The sequence below is a fragment of the Ochlerotatus camptorhynchus genome, unplaced genomic scaffold (genome assembly GCF_037179485.1).
Source record: "Ochlerotatus camptorhynchus isolate MF236.1 unplaced genomic scaffold, CSIRO-AGI_Acam_v1.1 ptg000325l, whole genome shotgun sequence".
NCBI lineage: Eukaryota > Metazoa > Arthropoda > Insecta > Diptera > Culicidae > Ochlerotatus > Ochlerotatus camptorhynchus.
This window is the reverse complement of record NW_027040813.1, coordinates 549,463-569,956: the sequence shown is the minus strand read 5'-3', so window position 1 is coordinate 569,956 and position 20,494 is coordinate 549,463. Positions and strand designations below refer to the sequence as shown.

The 20,494-nt window shown below is 39.9% G+C and overlaps 1 protein-coding gene across 6 annotated transcripts in view; it reads left to right on the top strand.

Moving 5' to 3' along the window:
- Doa (Darkener of apricot) overlaps positions 1-20,494 on the top strand; it is an 87,966-nt gene that overhangs the window by 61,364 nt on the left and 6,108 nt on the right. For 4 of the 6 annotated variants that reach the window (XM_065230001.1, XM_065229998.1, XM_065229996.1 and 1 more), the window contains 8 exons: positions 2,451-2,523; positions 3,276-3,342; positions 7,623-7,736; positions 7,803-7,893; positions 7,955-8,125; positions 8,190-8,359; positions 8,432-8,545; positions 8,598-8,815. In XM_065230001.1, the coding sequence (XP_065086073.1) occupies positions 2,451-2,523; positions 3,276-3,342; positions 7,623-7,736; positions 7,803-7,893; positions 7,955-8,125; positions 8,190-8,359; positions 8,432-8,545; positions 8,598-8,815 (1,018 nt within the window). The remainder of the gene's footprint in view (positions 1-2,450; positions 2,524-3,275; positions 3,343-7,622; positions 7,737-7,802; positions 7,894-7,954; positions 8,126-8,189; positions 8,360-8,431; positions 8,546-8,597; positions 8,816-20,494) is intronic. The other 2 variants (XM_065229999.1, XM_065230002.1) reach the window with 1 other exon arrangement.

Here is a 20,494-nt window from a genome sequence, read left to right as displayed (position 1 = left end):
GAACGTTAATAACTCAGTTGCCCCTGGACCAATTTCAAATTTTCTATCACCAATCGATCAGAAATATTTCTACGCATCTGCTAAATTTAAGACGTTGTCATTTTTCAAACTGTCACTATTGAAAATTTCGCGAATGTGCAACTGTTGCTATGATAGTTAAAATTATCACCGTGTGTGGTGGTGTACGGTCGTCGACATCAGCAGCAGCAGCAGTGTTTTTTTCGGCACGTGGCATTGAGCATTGTTCTACAGTACACAACGAAATGCTGTCTGCCAGCAGGACAACCCCACAGGGCTGTCCTTTTTAGTTTTTCTTCATTGAGTCGACATAGTTTCATGAGATGTAATGTTTTATTATTACAACCTTTATACACAGAAAAAGAAAATCAAACTCTTTGCATTTCAAAATACTCCAATGAAAGATGGATAGTCAATTTGATCCAAAGTGCAAAATATCTCTTCACGCCAATAGTAATCTTCTAGTGACTGCATCCGGATTTGATAGGTTGACAGTTAGACAATAGATTTAGCTGTCGTTTTTCCTCCGCATCGTATCAAATACAGTGGGGTTCAGCAAATACAAATTACAGTCATGATTCGCTCGTTGGAAGGTGCTTTTCAGTTGGAAGTCCACTGAGTGGGTGACGTTCCAACTAGAAAGCTGTTATCCGTCAGAAAAATGTATCAAACTACTGGCTTTAACTATTTTTTTGAAGTGAAGAAAAGTGCTTGCAAACCTTCTTACCGATTACTATACAGAAAGTCATATCTAGACCAACAATTGAAAAAGGGCGGAACAACTAATCGTAAACAATGGCTGTAAACGCAAATTTCTCGGGAATCAAAACACATCCACTCAAACTAACATTAGAGTTCTGCAGATGCACAAGAGTGTGCATGAGACCGCAGGAATCCTTTGTAAGTAGTTGTTATATCGCCTTCTTGGTTCTTCTTCATTTTCTTCCTCTTTAGTATTCGTAAGATTGTGCGATTCTTTGGTGCAAGCAATGTAAATACTTACATTATTTGACAAATCTCAGATAATCGTGACAGCAGTTTCTTTTCTTCATTAAAATTGTTTGCAATAATCATACGTCATGATTACCTGAGTTTTCTCAAATTAGGTAAATATTTAACACAGTTGGATTGCTTGGATGTGTTTTGATTCTCGAGAAATTTGCGTTTACTGCCACTGAGTACGTTTGGTTGTTCTGCCTATTTCAAATGTAGATCTCGATATTTCAACAAATATTAAAAAAAAGTGTTTAGGACTATCTCCAGGTTAATTTCGTGCATGTTTTCGTGGGCTGTGTGCTTCGTTTCGAGTGTACTACGTCTGACCATATAACATTAATTTTCCATCACCACAGAAAACTAACCGCGAAAAACAAAAACAGTTCCAATATGCAGATTAGCATCAAAATTGTCCTGTTTGAAACAAACAAAAGTAGCGCTCATCAATTTGACTTGCTTGCAAACCCGGGACAATAGCCATCGCCAAGCTATGTACTAACACACCAATACACACATACCTACAACTGCAAACAATCAATCGCGCATCGCAGTAGCCTGTGTTCGTGACAGTTCAGGTAAATGCAAACTACATAGTTCCATAACAACAGATAGCGAGCGTATGGCTGAAGTTTGAAAGTGTGCGTGCTAGCGAAGAGAGCGTAAAAGCGAAGAATGCCTGCGGTTCGTACGGAGGTCAGTTTGCGCCAATGTTTCGTTTTGTTTGGTTTATGTTTGTTTGACCTTCCCCCGTATTGATTAAAATCGATGATGGCTCTTGCATGGTTTTGTTTTCTTCGTCAAACGTAAACATTCAAATAACCGATTGAGATAAACAAAAAAAAATGAGTGCATTTTTCCTGTAATTTACCCAATTTGAGTAACTGTCCGAACAAACAAATGATAACCGCTCCGCCTGATAATCACTAAGCCAAACAAACCAAATAGAGTGTATTTATATTTGTATACCAAATTTTTTCTTATATTTTTTCGAACTAATTATCTTATCGCAAATCGATACCGTATTTTTCTCGTGTCTCTTCTTCGATATGAACAATGATTTGATGATGATGATGATGATGATGATGTGTGCCCCCCCACTGGTGGTTTATGTGTGTGTGTCGCCCAACGCCTCTTCTCGCCCCAACGAACCGATCCGATCCGATTGCCCAATGTGTCTGTGTGCGTGGATTGCCAAACCCCGAACAACGACGACGATGACGATCTGCCAACCCGGCCCTGGATGATGATCGATCACTCTTGATGACCCATAACCGAATCGAAAACCGAAACACCCTCGATGACGACGATGATGATGATGATGATTATGAAATTGATGATAATAATCGATGACGATAATCCCCTCCCTCTGGTCAACGGCGATTGACGATAACGATGATGATGATGATGATGATAATGATGATGATTGGCGAGCACAGAAACAACCATCCGTCAGGGATGATGCTGATGGGCATTTGATTTACCACACTGGCGACATTCTTCATAACAGATGTTCGTGAAGCATTAATTTAAATTCTTTAATATATATTTTTTTTGGTAATTTACCCCACTGCCCCCCTGTCGGTCGCGGTCGCGTCCTTTTTTTTTATCGATAACTAGTCCGGAGCGCTTGGAACGTGGTGAAACATCCTTATAAGATAACCTCCAAGGAAATGATGTTCCCCTGCTGCCAACAACAGCAGGAGGATTTTTCACCAATCCAGTGCTCCCAGATCGCGGTTTTGTTTTGATTCCGTTTTTTTTTTACACCCAGTCTGCCCGATACTTGAATCAAAATTTACGAACCAATCAATTCATCCACCTACGAGACATCCATATTAATTATCAGAAAAGTAGCTAAATTTCCCCGGATCGTAGCTGGATGAATTGGAAGACAAATGCAAATTATCGGCAGACTGTCGCGTTTCGGAACTTCATTCCAACTTACCCCGTTGTCCCCAATAAAGAAAGAGAGAACAAAATTACGTTTCGTTTTATCGTTTCATATTTCTTGCCTATCTCTGTCTTTCTCTCTGTCTCTTTCGAAGAAAATAAATCGAAAAATCGAAATCGTACTACTCGATCAAGTTCGAAAAACTCGGAAAAAAAATGTACACAGACAGCTCTTTAGATTTTAGTCCACAGTAAAAGATAAATCACGAAAGGTTAAGCGATCGCCACCTAGCCATCATTAATTTCGGAATTTTCTTTGTTCTTTTCTTCCCTCTGCTCTTCTCTTTGCATGTGTGCGTGCGTGCGAGCAGATAAAATCCTGGCCACCCTAGGCGAGGGTACCTTCGGCAGGGTGGTGAAAGTCAAGGATATGGAAATGTAAGTATAGATGTTTACTATATATTTGTAGAATTAAGCAACAGGTGGAAACTGCTGCATTCGTCGCGAGCGTCGCAAAACTCGTCGCAGATCCACTCGAAGATTACTGAGTTCCGTGCAGCAAAAATCCGTCAATGGCGAACAATGCTAAACCGTTCGACCCTTATATCTTTTAAATTTTAAAGACAATTTCAAACAAAATTCACAAACGTAAGTAGTTCTTTAATACGAACTCAAATTAGGTTAAATAATTTAGGGTAAATGACTCTTGGCCTGTGGTGAGTTCCTACTAACCACTCAGTTAGTTAACTAGTGTCAATTCTTGGAAAAATACCATTGAAGCTGTAGCTGTCAAGTTATCTGCCGCAGTGTACTTTTGCATTTTTGAACTGTTTTTTTTTTTAAATTAGATTAATCGATTTTTGATGGGCCATTTAAATTCATTTAAAGGTCAAGTAAACTATCAATGTACTCAAATTTAGAAATGCGACGTATGTTTGATCCGGGTTCAAAAATATAGTCGGTTGCCGTGGTTTGCTATGATGTGGAGGGGCTCGGTGGCCTAGTGGTGGCAGTTTTTGCTTACTGAGCGTGGGTTCTATCCCTGGCCCTTATGTTCACAAAATTTACTCAGGTTACACACAAAATGGTCTTTTATAAAATAGGTGAAACTGATTAAAATATACTCAAGTTTTGAATCAGTAATCCTGTTTTGTAATTTTTCCTTTATTTTTTATTTCATTTTGAGACTTTGACCAGTTTTTTAGATAGTCGAATTTTAGCTGAAAAGTAGGAAATTTTGAAAATTAAGTAACTTTCTTTGAAATTGTTTCCAAGTAGGTCCAAGGCTTAGCACACTCTGTTTCGCTTACTTTAGTAATCAAGGAAAAAAGCTTAAAAGTATGCAGCACGAAAGCAGTATAAGGAGGCGTCCGAGGACATCCAAAGGGTTGTGTAGACAATCTTGAAGTTATGCCCAGGGTCAATATTCAAGAGTATTCCAATTTTTAGGAAGAGCTTTTTGAGTGTGTTGATTTATTTCCTTTTAATTCCGTTACAATTGGCTACCCAATTTGAACAAAAACGTGAATCATTGCTCATAACAATCAAGTATGCAAAGTTTCAAGCAAATCGGAGACTACTACCGGAGCGATGAGACCGAGTGGGTCAAATATCCGCGAAATGGTAGACAGTATATGTAGAACGTTTCGTAGGAGGTTCGGCGTTTGGATCAATGCTGGAGTCGAAGCGTAAAGTGTCTGTGCGACTTACCTTGTGAACTGATCCGAAAGTGAGTGGAGAGTTGCCCGTATGTGTTTATGAAGCGTTGCCATGCGCTTAGAGCACATGGCTTGCTGACTCGTTAAGTGTCAAGTTAAGACCTGCTTACACTAGCGCTAATATATGTCACACAGTGTCGACCTCCGGTTCCCAGCATATCCCTAGTGCCTTCACGGTTTCTAGCGGAATTCTAGTGACGATTGCGTACAGATTTGGTCATCCTTCAGACCCTTTAGGACTTCCAGTTTGTTCGATGTCCACTTCCGCAGCTCCCTTGGCAAGCAGCTCACTCATCTCCTTCCGTAGTCTAATAGCTTCTTCCAGCGTTTGTGCTTCTCCGATAAAATCGTCGACGTAGAAGCAGAGTATGCATGGCCTTCGTCATTCGCCAGTTGTTTCAGCGTGCGTGTTGCGAGGTAGGAGGAAGGTGCTAATCCGTAGGTAACAGTGAGCAGCTCAGCAGGTTTGTATCGGAGAGGTAGGAGAGAAACGGGAAAAAATGCGAACTATGACCAGTCACCCGGATGGAGCAGAACTTGACGATACATTTTTGCGACGTCATCTTGAACGTTCAGAAGCGGATCATGATGTCCAGCAAATCGACTTTTGATGGGTTGATATTATCTTCTGGGATGTCAAATCCAGGTCATGGCACCAAATGTTACGCCTAGGGATTGACTAGGACCCTGCGTTGTATTTCTTGAACAGGAATTTTTCAAGTTCTCCATCGTGAAACGATGCTGCTTCCGATACCGGTAGCAGGTCCTCTAGCGACAATGCAACGGTAGCTACTACCACTTCGGCGAAGCCAGTGGTCAGCTCAGTACGTCCGAGCAATCTCTGGTAACAGCAGCGGAAGCCGTTTCGGTGGTTCAAACTAGTGTCCCAGCTCAGCAGCTAAGGGACAATGTGTTCATTTTGACCGTCATCGTGAATATCGTCGACGCCTTTGGTCAGGAGCAGTCAGCGCTTCACAACCAGATAACCGAGCGGCTAGCAAGCATTCTTCGTCTGCGGCGTAGCAACGTCAACATTACGGTCCAAGGAGCCGGCAAATTGTCCAAACCTATTCGGTTAGAAATTAGCAGCGGCATGAGCTTTTTGGTGATGGACAGGAAGAGGAACTCGTATTGGCCGGTCCTTCTTTCAATAAGTCGCAGCCGATAGACATGATGATCGGTACTAAGCATTTCTATTCATTGTTCCCCAGCGCCGCAAACCTACCTGTTCTCGTTGATAGCGTTTTCGGCTGGATCGTCGCTGGTTCCTCTGCGCAAGATCACCCTAGTTCTGTAACCGTTTCGATGGCGTCCCTCGAAGAAAGTATCAAGCGCTTCTGGAAATCCGAGGACCTGGTTCTCAACGATTGCTACTTCGTGAAATAACGGCACTGCGAGCCCGTTTTCCAGTCTACGGTCTCACGCCATGTAGACGGTTGATACATCGTTCGATCAGTGGGCTTGATCACAAAGTCCTTCTCTTGTCCTTGGCACTCGCTCTGTTCACTAGACTTGCCTGTAGTAGGAGGCTCTCTAGACTAGTTCTGTGGGAAATTACGTGAACCTACAATACAATACGCGCATATACGCGAAGTTCACCGGATCCTCACCGGGATCAACCCTCATAGCCCTTTGAACCTGCAAACAATTATCTTAGTCTCAAATTGTGAGTTCATCAAATAAGGCACTTTTGGTATAAATAAGGTACAAAGATTTCTAATTTAAATCTTCCTGGTCCTTCGCAAGTAACATTTCATGTTCTATAATGATCGACAAGTCCATTCTAAGCTTTGTTAACCTCTTAAGAACTACAATAAAACCAAACTTTTTTCTTGGATTGTTCTAGGCTCTATTGAACTGAACTATAAAAATGTTCATTTGATTGGAATCACAGAACAGAAGTGGAACTTCGGATCCAAAAGAGGCTCCAATTATTTTTGAGAACACTAGCGAACCTAGCGGTAGAAGGCAAGCTTTGCCTGCAGTTGATATGGGCAGCAAGCTTTGATGGTGTGAGTGTACATAGAAAATCCGTGTGAAGCGCATCACAAGCACCGCTTGGCGAACAAAATTAACCAAGATGGATAGATGTATGGGTGATAAGTATTCACGGTCCACTAGTGTTGGTGAGTTGTTTGCCGCTAATGTTCATGTAAAGTTCACTATTTTGCCATAAAAGGGGCCAAAACAAAAAAGTTTACGGGCGGAGTTTCTCAGATTTGGACCTTTTCATAAGACCAGAAGATGTATGCTGGTCACCAATGCCTTGCCAAATTAATTTCCTACGCAAGTGTCGTGAATTTCGCAAAAAAAAACACGAGGGGGATTGATTATAGCCTAAATTACTATATACAATCGTCATAGTTCATTTTAACTAACTTACACTTCTTCCTTCTGTGACACCTGTATATAAGGCGAAAAGTACCATAAAACTCTAATCGCTACCAGATAATCACCAGAAACCACTATTCGACCACCGACTTTGGATTGCGGGAACAGGTTCCCCGCAAAAGCCAATAATTCACACCATTTCCATATTTCCCCCATAGAATTTCCTTCTTTCGGATTCGAGCCATTTGTTCACTGCTACCCAGCCATCAGATAGACTAATCAATGACCCTACTTGGAGGAAACCCGATTTTGGCGGTTTATTGTTGATCTATCCAAAAGTTAGCGCTGCTCGATCGATTTAAAAACGTCGTCGCGATCGTTTGCCGTTGAATGCTAATCGAGTTAACTTCCCGCGCGGTTCCAAATTGGAAACGCTTCGCTCCCCACTAAGTTACACCCACTGTGTGTGTGTGTGTATGATGCGCTCGGCGTTCGTAAAGCTGTCAAACGGAGTTAATCATCTTCTCGTTTTGCTTTCGCCATCTACTTACTGACAGTTGTGTTTCCATTGTTGCTTAATTCCAAATTATGACTCTATCTCGAACGTTGTTTACGTTGCGCCAATCGCATTATAATTAATCTGCAAATGTGTCTGCTTCATTCCCACAGGGACCACACCATGGCACTTAAGGTGATCAAGAACGTCGAAAAGTACCGGGAGGCAGCCAAGCTGGAGATCAACGCACTGGAGAAGATCGCCGAAAAGGATCCAACTTTCCAACAGTAATTCGACCCTAGATAACTTCATAACGCGACAATTCTCCTAAAACTTGCAATTCTTTTCCGCAGTTTATGTGTCAAAATGCTGGACTGGTTCGACTACCATGGCCACATGTGCATCGCGTTCGAAATGCTGGGTCTCAGTGTTTTCGACTTTCTGGTGAGTTTCAATCATACATTGCGACTGTCAACGGATGCTAATTTTCTTCCTTAATTCACAGAGAGAAAACAACTACGAACCCTACCCGATGGATAACGTGCGGCACATGGCCTACCAGATGTGCTATGCGGTCAAATTCTTGCACGAAAACAAACTCACCCACACCGATCTGAAACCGGAGAATATTCTGTTTGTGGACTCGGAGTACACGACGACGTTCAACGGCAGAAAGGTACCCATCGTGGATTCAAGTTGTTTTTTTCGGGATTTTCTAACTTTTTTTTCCAATCACACAGAACCGTGAGGTGCGCCGCGTCAAGTGCACCGACATCCGGCTGATCGATTTTGGCAGTGCCACGTTCGACCACGAGCACCACAGTACGATCGTTTCGACCCGTCACTATCGGGCGCCGGAAGTAATCCTGGAGCTGGGCTGGTCGCAACCGTGCGACGTCTGGTCGATAGGGTAAGTCAGGCAGTGAAATTCCTCTCCAACTCGAATGAGATTCCTAATTTGCGTCCTCCACTTCCCCCACAGCTGTATAATGTTTGAACTGTATCTGGGCATTACGCTATTTCAAACCCACGACAATAGGGAACATCTAGCTATGATGGAGCGTATACTAGGTACAATTCCATATCGGATGGCCAGGTAAGAGAGTAGATTCTGTCAATTCCGTAGGAACAGCTCAAACTTAAAGTAGTGAGCCTTTCTCTTCTGTCGAAAACAGGAAAACCCGCACCAAATACTTCCACCACGGTAAGCTCGATTGGGACGAAAAGTCGTCCGCCGGACGGTACGTGCGCGATCACTGCAAACCGCTGCACCGGTACGTGCTGGCGGAGACGCCCGATCATCTGCAGCTGTTCGACATCATCCGACGCATGCTGGAGTACGACCCGGCCAACAGAATCACACTAGGTTAGTACAGAAATTAATTTGGGGCAACGTAACCAGTAATCAGTTGTTGTGGAACTCGATTAGGGAATCGAAAAAAAAAAACGAATCACGACCTTGACTTTGATGTCTGTGTTAGGAAGCTTCGCTTCAAAAAAAAAATAGTTGTTGATTCAGTCACATACTCACGATCCTCGGGATGATTACCTTGACAATTAGGTTCCTTAATTTTGAAAATTATATCGGTTACTATACATCATCTGAAAGGGCTTCGTTCTCTGAGCAAAACGATGTTTTTTTTTGGATCCCATTTACTTCCATCTCGATGTTTAAATCAAGATTTAAAGCAAAATAATCACCTCACTGTTTGAAACCAACCTAGCGAAATGACAGCTCGCACCCATACAGAGTACCACCGAGGGGCGCTAAGGTGGTGATTTTTGCTAATTTAATCACATTTATTTCAAATAATTCCAGTGGTCCAAAATTGATGAAATTTTGGATTTCGGTTCCATGTGTAATGCAGATTACGAATATGCTATTACCTCAATACCACTACAGAACCCAATTGGGTTCTTTAGGGGTATTGAGGTAATTGCATATTCGTAATCTGCATTACAAATGGAACCGAAATCCCGTGTTTCATGAAATTTGGAGCACTGGAACTATTTTAAATAAGTGCGATTACATAAGTAAAAATCACCGCCTTAACCATAACAATTTTATTAGGGCGATGGGACTTTGTATGGGAGCTAGCTGTCAATGTGTTAGTTAAGTGTCAAACAGTGATGCTATTATTTTGCTTTGAATCTTGAATTAAAATCGAGATGAAAGTCATATGTTTGAAAAAAAAATATCGTTCAGCTCAGAAAACGAAGCTCTTTCAGACGATGTATGAAAACCTATATGGAGCACTGGAACTGTTTTAAATAACTGCGATTAGCCAAAAATCACCATCTTAGCGCCCCTCGGTGTTACTTTGTATGACAGCGATCAGTCAATTAGTTAGTTTTGTGTCTAACAGTGAACTTATATTTTGATTTATCGTTGTGCTCAGAAAAACAAGCCCTTTCAGATGATGTATACACAGACAAACAGACGTAACACTTCATTGTGTATCTTCGTTCACGCATTTAACGGTTGATTACAATATTGTAAGTTCCGCGAACAACTCGCCGCAGCGCTGGCATCGGATCACTTTGATGTTTCTATACATTCTAAAGAACTTTTAATCAATATTGTTTGCGAGTTAGCGAGCAAACTTGTTTTCCGTGAGAAGCCCGAGAGATGTCGTTACTGAGGTCCTATGTTTTGAGATACTATGTTTTCAAGAAAAACTTTTCAAACACTTACGTCTGTTTGTCTGTGATGTATATATGTAACCGATGATTCTGTGACACTACCCCGAATGTCACTACCCCGAACGCCGTTACCCCGAACGGTACACTACCCCGAACGCCGTTACCCCGAATAGTACACTACCCCGAATGGCCATTACCCCGAATGGCGACTACCCCGAAATTAAGACAAATAGAAGAACAGCAAGGGATAAATTTTTGAGAAGGAAATTTTCTTTTCTAATTAACCACTTCATTCGAGCACTTAAAATGACGTTTAAAGGGTGATACGGTCAAAATTTGGTCAAGGGAAAACGCGTGTAAATCGGTGAAATCGTTTATTTTAAAAATCAAATTAAATTTCTTTTTCAAGTTCAATTAGTATAAAATTCAGGAAAAATATTCAGTTAGGCTTCCGCTTTTCCAAATCCGAATTGCCGGGCCTTACGCTTGACCCCTGCCATCAGATTTTGTACAGCCACCTTGTCCACCTTCTTCGCCGCAGAAAGCCAGTTTGCCTTGAACTGCTGCTCGCCCTTAGCAGTTTTTTTGGTCTTCTTTAGGTTCCGCTTGACAATAGCCCAGTATTTCTCAATTGGGCGGAGCTCTGGCGTGTTGGGAGGGTTCTTGTCCTTGGGAACCACCTGCACGTTGTTGGCGGCGTACCACTCCATGGCCTTTTTACCGTAATGGCAAGATGCCAAATCCGGCCAAAACAGTACGGAACAACCGTGTTTCTTCAGGAAAGGCAGCAGACGTTTATTCAAACACTCTTTCACGTAAATTTCTTGGTTGACAGTCCCGGAAGCTATGAAAATGCTGCTTTTCAAGCCACAGGTACAGATGGCTTGCCAAACCAGATATTTCTTTGCGAACTTTGACAGTTTCATGTGCTTGAAAACATCTGCTACCTTTCCCCTTCCTTTTGCCGTATAAAACTCCTGTCCCGGAAGCTGCTTGTAGTCGGCTTTGTAGACGATACACCCAGCTTATTTGCGGCATCTCGGAGAGAGAGGTTAGGGTTTCGCTTGAAACTACCGGCAACTCTCTTTGTCGTCTCAGCGGCTTCCGGTTTTCGATTTCCCCCCGATCCAGACTTCCTGGCTGTCGACAAACGTTCCCCAAACACTTTAATTACATTTGTAACGGTTGATTTGGCAACTTTTAGCGATTTTGCCAACTTTGCGTGCGAGTAGCTCGGATTTTCGCGATGCGCGAGCAAAATTTTGATACGCTGCTCTTCTTGCTTGGACGGCATTTTGACAACTGAAGAATGAATTCCAAAATCAAAATAGGAGCAACATTCTACACACACACACCTTCAAAATGAGGGGTGTTCAGGTTTTTCAAATGCAAAATTGAAAGAAATACGTCAAGTTGATATTGACCAAATTTTGACCGTATCACCCTTTACTACCACTCGAACTTTGAAATAATACATTATTTTGAAATTTTTTCTTCTAGAGCCTCGAGAAAAGTAGCCAACATTTGTGCGTTTTATAATTAAAAATAGAAATTAGTTGGTCCAGTTTTGTGAAATCGCTGGTAGAAAGTCACGCCAAAACTGCTTGACAAAGTGGTCAATTTATACTGAATACAAATGATAGGATTCTATAACATTCCCCAGAAAACCATTCCCCCGAAAACCATTCCCCAGAATCTCATTCCCCAGAATGCACCATTCCCCAGAAAAGCATTTCCCAGAATGAACCATTCCCCAGAATGTACCATTCCCCAGAAAAGTATGCCATGTATTAGATTGACTATTTTTGTTTATTATAGTCATTCCTGGAATATTCTTTCGCGTATATAAAAAGAAAAGAAAAACTTATTAGGATATGTTTATAAATTACGTAGACAGTTTAGGGAAGGGGGGGGGGGGGGGTTTGGCAATTGTGCACGGTCCATACAAATTTAAAAAAAATTGTATGGAAAATTGTCTGTGCAGGGGAAGGGGGGGGGGTCAAGAATCCCAAAAAAAACTGTCTACGTAGTTAATGAACAGCCCCTTAATGGCTCAAGGGGGTTTCACATCTTTGAAAATATAACAATAGGAAATAATTAATTCTTTGGATATACGATAAAGAAGGGAATATTCCCTTCTTTTAATATATAAAAGAGAAAATAATCAATTCGTTAAATATATGATAAAGAAGGGAATATTCCCTTCTTTGAAAATATAACAAAAGGAAATAATTAATTATTGGATGAACGATAAAGAAGGGAATATTCCTTTCTTTGAATATATAAAAAGAAAATAATTTATTCTTTGGATGTATGATAAAGAAGGGAAGGGAATATTCCCTTCTTTTAATATATAAGGAAAATATGTAATCAATAGCTTTTGGCAAGGGATTCGGGGTAATGACCATTTGGGATAATAACGTGTGGAATAATGTTATAAATTTGTAATCGATAGTTCAACGTTCCATGCACCGATTTTTCAATCCATAACGAGAAATTCTTCAACTCAGGTCTAGACTCAGGTCGAACAATTCTTTGATAAGGTTTAACAGTTTCCGACTGGTATTGCATATTGAATTGGATTGCATATTAGACCCTTTGACTTTTTAAATGGTGAACGAAGTGCTCGAAAACTTGAAGGTTGTCATTTTCTAAAGAGCTTTAAAATGGTTTGGAATTGATAAATACATAGTTCCATAAAAGTAAACGTAGTGTATCATCAATTTAGTAAAGTGAAACTAATCAGAGAGTTTAATCACAGACAACAGACATAACACTTTGAAAAAGTTTTTCTTGAAAACATAGTATCTCAAAACATAGGACCTCAGTAACGACACCTCTCGGGCTTCTCGCGTAAAACAAGCTTGCTCGCTTGCAAGCTTCAAAATTCCAATAAAAAATTATCATTTGTATTCAGTATAAATTCCAAAACGAAATTTCCTTCTAAAAATGTACCCTTCTTTTGACCCCTTGCTGTTCTTTCATTTGTCTTAATTTCGGGGTAATGGCCATTCGGGGTAGTAGGGCATTCGGGGTAATGGTCATTCGGGGTAGTAGGACATTCGGGGTAGTGGCATTCGGGGTTATGGCGTTCGGGGTAGTGACATTCGGGGTAGTGTCACAGAATCGTAACCGATATATATATATTTTTCAAAATTAAAGAACCCAATGTACATAATCCTTGAGTTTGCCTTCAACCGTTTAGAGAGACTTTTAGCCAAATATATCATATTAACAATATAATCCATTCATGACTTTTCCATACTTGGCGATGTCAACCCGAAAAATATTGCTTCACGTTGCATCTAGCGTTGAAAAAGGTCAGCAATAATCATCGAGGGGCGTGACTTATTACTGAAAAAAGTCAAATTATTAAAATTAATTACCTTTTGTATATTACTTGAAAATTTGTCTGACGTGTCTCTGTCAAATAGAATAATGTACTAAAATACATACGTTTCTCGCGCAACACGAGAAAAGGGCCTATCATTGTTGATCGATTCTCTTCATCGATTTTCTCTTTCGCGAATAACCCGACTGCAAATGAATATCCCATTCAGTGTGTTTTTTTCAGGCGAAAGCAAACATCATCTTCTGTCGAACTATGTAGAGAGCTTAGCGAGAAATTCGTTTACGTTGCCGTGGTAAACCAAAGAGAATGTCGATGAAGGCCCTTTTCAAATGTTACGCGAGATTTAAAATATTATACAAATTTTCATTTGGTTTACCCTTCGTGAAGATAAACAAATATATTGGTAGCCTTTTTGGCCACAGAGGCGCTTTCATCGCTAGAAATTCGGTTCGCCAGCTAAGCGAAAGAGTGGATCATATTGTTAATATGATATATTTGCTTTTGGTTCGTCGCTTTCAAAAGCTCTTAGATCATGCAATCGAATATCCTATCATCATACTATGATTGCAAAATGAAAAATCACTTCTGGGTTGGCAAGCTCATATATAAGAGGAAAGTCAACGAAAGGTTGTCCTCAAGGAGGAATCCTCTCACCACTAATGTGGTCTTCAGTTGTAGATGATCTTCTAGGAAGCCTACAGGGGAAGTTATGGGCTTTGCGGATTATATATTCATCGTAGTAAAGGGAAAGTTTGACGCTGAAAGAATGCAACAGGCTCTAAAGTTTACTCAACTTTGGTATATTAAGGAGGGCCTAAACATTAATCCGTCAAAAGTAGTAATCGTTCGTTTTACGTTTTCCTTAATTAGGTGGAATTAAATGGAAGATAACCCTTTTTGTTTTGCTGTTTTATTTAAGCATTCCGCTAACAATCCAATTTCATTACTTCATTAGAAAGAGGAAGTTCAAGCTTGGAGGAGAATAGATCCATAGAGACCAGAAGGTCCCGAAGAAACGTGTTAAACTTTTTGGCTCAGCTCTGGTACTCTCTTCGGTCCCAAGCTTATCGATGCACCCATCGAAACATAGGAAAATCCACGAACCCCTCATTTTATCTGTCAAACTTTCAAACATAGTGTAGTACTAGAATTTCGTCTAGAATGGGGTATGCCTACAGATGTACTTGGGTCAAGTAGTGAGCCAATTTAAAATCGTTAGTTTGCACCGGTTGACAGATCCATCTTAGTGTTATATTATACTTAGGAGTTATATTGGATGCCAAGTTAAATCGGAATGCTCATATTGATTCTGTGAACAACAAAGCCAAGCCACCAGTGCCCTGTCACTGCGGTATCCCAGGAAACAGCGAAGCCGACAGCCTGGCAGGGTCTGGACCAGCTGGCCCCCGTTACACCGACGAAGTGTCACTACAGGAAATAAAACGATGGATAGTCAGCAAAATGGGGGAAGCCTGGGAAGCAGAGTGGTGCCAATCCCAATCCCTCTTCATCCAAAGAATCAAAGGATTATTATTATTTTTATTATCTCTATTTAGGAGATTTTCAGCCGCAGGCTGGTTCATCTCCGCTCAAGAATCAAAGGAACGACGAGCAAGTGGACGGATATGTCGAAACTACGGGACCAGAAGGTGGTTTCTCGTCTTAGGACAGGCCATACAAGGATCTCACATAGTTTTGGTGGGACGCAGTTCGACAGTAATCGTTAGTCTGGTGGCCAAAAACAAAAGAGGCTACCGCACAGAGGAAGCTGGCAAAACTAGAATGTCTAGCATGCCCCGTAACGTGGGTAGATCACCTTTTCGTGGTACGTTACGGGATGTAAGATCTACCACCGATTCCTAGACCTGACTACTTCAAACTAGGGGAACAGGATTTTTCAGTAATCCAAGGAACACATATCTTAGTCCTTGTTACTTTTTATGCCTTGTTGATAGTGACAACTCGGCTTTGCCCACCGAGGATGATCATGAAACAAGGAAAAGATGAGTTAGTTAGTCTTCATCTATGTGATTCCTAATCTTCTATTCGTTGATCTCTAGTTTGAAGTGGCCAAGACTAGGGTTCTTATGCATGGTCCGGTGTCATACCTTAATTTTGTTGCTAAGGAATCCAATTTTGACTGACAAAGGGGCGCGCCTTTGGAGGGTGTTTCAACACTCCGAATGGTATAAATAGCGGGACCTTTCAATTGGAGTCGGATCCTTGCGATAAATGCAAGAGTGGCAAATGTAAAAAAATCGAATACTTCATCATTTCTCAATAGTGATGGAGTAATACGACATGCACTAAACTAAGGACACGGGATATACTACAATAGATCAATTTACTGGTCGCAGTAGTGTTAGGTCTCGAACAGAGGAAAAAATGTCTAGCATGCATTGCTATATCGGGTGCGATGCGCAGCCGTTAGATGCAATCCTCAATATATTGCAAATTGCAACTCTAAGTGGAGAGAAGTGCTCTAAGGCTCAAAAGGTCTAAACAAGTCATGCCAGGTGATCTGGTTGATCACCTAAGCATTTTAAAATAGTTCCAAAGAGGATCAGTGATGAGTATGAATGGAGACTGAATGAAACCAGAGGACAACTATGACACTCCCTTCAACGTATGTGAAACGTTACGTTCGGAGTGGGAAGTCGATGGTCCTAGCGTTCGTCAAGGCTCAATCATATTTTTCACAGATGGCTCAACAATTGAAACACAAACAGGTGCAGGAATCTTTGGCCCTGCTCCTGGGACAAACATTTCAGTGGCGATGGGACATTTTCCAACAGTGTTTCAAGCCATACTTTAATGTGTAAGTGTTTGCCTAAGGAGTCAAGCAGCACTAAGAGCGCTGCGTGCTTACAAATGTACATCAAAGATTGTCTGGGAATGTATTCTCTTGTTGCGACAGCTGTGCCAATAAACTTGTAATGGGTTCCTGGACACTGGCATTGAATGGAATTAAAGGGCAGACGATATCGCAAAATTAGGTTCCAATTCACAGTTTATTGGCCCAGAACTATACTGTGGAATATCAACCTGTACGGTAAAAATGGAACTCAAACGCTGGGATGAACAAAGGGTGATGGCCAACTGGATGGCCGTCACGAAGTGCAACCAGTCGAAAAGATTTATAACTCCAAATGTAACATATACCAAGATGCCCTTAGTATATACACTGGCCTAGTAACTGGGCCCTGTCCGAGTTGATATCATTTGAAGAACATTGGTCAGGTTCAGTGAAACCGCGGAACGTGAAACTGCGGAACATCTGCTCTGCCGGTGTGGTGCATTACACAGGCGTAGATCTAAATTTCTTGATAGTGTTATCTTACAACCTAGTGGAATTTGGTCTGCAATTAGCTGTCCGTTCATTAAATGGTGGTCCGCTTGCATGATTCGGACAGTAAACAGTGGTACCAAAAGCTCAAATAATGGACGCAGTCGTTCAACTCCCCCCAACAACAACACACTTCTATCATCGGAAAAGCCCACAAGTTTTTTAGAATATTTCAGAACTAATCTCTCAATATTTTATGAATTTTGGAGCTCTTAAAACTTGTCTTGGGATTCTCCTAAAAGCTGCATCCGCACCGTTCCCAGAACGCCCATTTTAGATAATCCTAAAAATTCTAGAAATATTGGATTTTGGAAACGGGAGTTAGCAAAGTTTGTCTTCGAAAGATTTTAAACTCTTTTAGTTCACAGAGCATGAGTCCGTAATTCTTAAAAATGCTGCCTTCGATTTTTTTTCTGATGTCGTAAGTTCCGAAAATCGAGTTTGAAACATTTTTGAGCTTGCTTTTGAAATTTTCTGGACTCTGTCTTTATAGGATTCCAGGACTTGCCTTCGAAAAGTTTTAGAACTTAGATTTGGACATTCCCCAAGCAAGATCTCTGAATTTGCTTCTTTTTGAAGTACTTACTCAAAAACTACTTAAGTTCCTAGAGCCTTCAGCAGTTCCTAGAACTTGCGTTTTCAAAACTCCAGAACTTGTCTTCAGGAGATTCCAAAACTCGCATTCGGAAATTGTTTTGAACTTGTCGCTGGCTGATCATAGAGATTGATTAAGGAAGGCTCCAGCACAATGCATGGCTTCAAAAGATCTTAGAATATGTGATCGATACCTTCCAATATGAACCTAGCATTGGAAAATTCCAGAATCTTTCTTTCAGAAAATTTCAGCCCCTCCTGATGCGATCTTTCAATAATTTCACATAACCGTAGCTCCAAATCTTTCTCATTCATTATCAAGATAGATGTTTAAGGTATACTTTGGTGCAATAAGACCACCTGAAAACCGCATGGGTTTCGTAGAAAGAAAAGATATTGGCTGCCAAAATCGGGTCATTACCCAAACCTGCCTTCAGAAAAACCCACAAATGTTTCCTTCAAAGATCCCATGGTGTAGGCTTCATGGCTTCAGAAAACATACTGAAAATTTCTGATCGTCCATTTGAGAGGATTCCAGGAATTCCTCAAATTTCACATAGTTCCCGGAAAATGGCTTTAAAAGTTCACAGAGCTTGTCTTTGGATTATTTTTGAACTTGTATCTATGTATGCTTCCAGAACATGTCACCGGGGCTCTTGGATGTGTCTTCCAAAATTCAGATTTGGAACATATCTAAAATTGCCGTCAGAAGTGTCAAAACTTGCCTTTAGAATATTCCAAGAAGAAAGTTTTAAAACTTGCATCTGTAAATCCTTAAAACAAAGCAAGGTCTTTGAATTTGCATTTGGAAGTTACTTAAAAATGGTACCTTAAAACTCTTGAATTTCCTACTACCGATTTTTTTTAACTTCTGTGTTTTTTTTATTGAGCAGTACAGCAGAGGCAAAATAGCGAAAAAGAATTGAATTTTTCAATTTTGATTAAATCTAATATGGTGGCCAATTCCAAGATGGCGCCAAAAAATAGGGGTCCATTAAGTTGAGCTAAGGAAAGTGGCCATTTAATTTTTCATCAGTTTCGACCAATCAAGGGGATATATTAAAATATTTAAAGACCAATGTTAATGGCGGCATGGTTTCAACGAGGAATACTCATGAGCATGTAGCATACTTTAAAACCTCGATAAAACTTACAATGTTACTGGGCGGTTATCTAGGAAATTTGAAAAATCGGGAAAACCCGTGAATTTTTATTACCAATCGGGAAAGCTATACATCGTCCTCTCTTCGAAAAAAAAAATATGTTTTGAACCTTGAAAACCATGTATTTAGCAGAAAACGTTCTAGGAAGTTTTGGGTTGGACTCTAAGAAAGTTTTGATTAGAACTGCAAGTCAATTGTTTGAGGTTGAGTATTTTTTTAAGTAGCTCTGTGAACCATGGCGATTGTGAAGAGGATTCCAGGATCCGTAAAAATACTAGGGAAATCGAATTTTGAGTGCGAAATTCCAAAGAAATTGTGCGAGGAGTTTTTAGGTAATTCGGAGGATAATTTCAAGGGCATCTCGAAAAGCATTTCTAAATAATTTTTTGAAGAATTTCCAGTAAATTTTTAAAAGAATTTAAAGGATAACTCCAAGGCAATTCTGAGCAAAATTTTAAGACAATCCAAGGAGAATTCAAACGAATTAATATCAAAATGGATGGAAGCTTCAGTGAATTCTTAGAAAATGTTTAAAATTCGAAGAGAATCTAAGGATGAATTTCATGATATTTTCGAGTGTGCTCTAGAGTGTGCTGTACTTACGTGCAAATTTATCAAAAAATTATGGGTAGAATTCAAATAAATTATTATTTTACTAAGAAATTTGAAATTGTTATATTTTTAAAATCAATAAAAAAAATTAAAAATTATGATATTGTTTTAAACAAGTTATCAGTTTATACTCTTTACCAAATTTTAGGTAATTACTTCAGCTTTCTTTACAAAAATAAAAAAATATATAAATATAGTTGTAACTTTTTCTTAAATGTCATTTTGATCAGATCAACCATTTTTTGATGTTTTTTTTAAATATAACCCATTTTTTGAATACACCATATTCAAAAATTACTCTAGTGAAAAAAATCACATTTAAATAAAAATGCATCCATTGGTAGCAGCGAACATATGAGTAATGTTTCATTCAAATCGGAAACACCGGTGTCCAACCGGTTTGCGTTTTGGGCTGGAAATGCTCTGCTGTATTAGTAAAGGTTGATTTAACCTAGTGATCTCTTCGACTCAATCGCATTTAATATAAATGTATATCATACAACCGGGAAAATTTCCAAAATTCTGGGAAATATTCGGGTAAAAAAAACGGGAATTTGCTAATCCGGATTTGCTGGGCACCATAGTCATCGAAATTAACGGATTATTCCCGGATTTCCCGATTTCTTGGATCACTGGTCCAGTTCTAGTCGAAACTCCCTGATCGCCTTGGTGTAATGCCTAGAATTCCTCCTTGAATGCTCCTAATTTTTCAAAGTTACAAAATCCTGAAAATTCAGTCCAGTTCAAGGGCTATGAAAATACTACAATGGTCAGAATCTTCCGGAGAAAGGACGAAGTATATTTATATATATATTCCCCGATTTGTCATCGAAATTCACTGGCTTTTCTCTGCTTACTGTGGTTTAGATCCATCTTGAATCGGAACTCGCTTTTTGCGCTGTCCTCAGCTTAGTATTCTTAGAGTATTTTATTTTTTGTCTTTTGAGAAAATTTTCAATTTAACTATTAAACACGTTTTACAGTGATTTTTCTCTCAGTGTATTTTTATTTGAAAGACCATATAGCTTCTTCTCAGACGTCATTATGATCAAATATACCGTATTAAAATTATGATTTTTTTAAAAATAAAACCCATTTTTTACCTAAGCCCTTTTAAAAAATTAGTCCAGAAATATTGACATTTTTTTCATGGATATTGTCATCTTGAGTAGCAACCAACATATGTGCAAAGTTTTATTCAAATCAAAGAGAGTCATGTCCCCAGACATGGATGATCATTTACATTCATTTCGTGCATTCATTTGCACATGATATGGAGATCCTAATCATGTACATGATGATCCTAATAAGAGATATAGATTTAAATTATTCTTA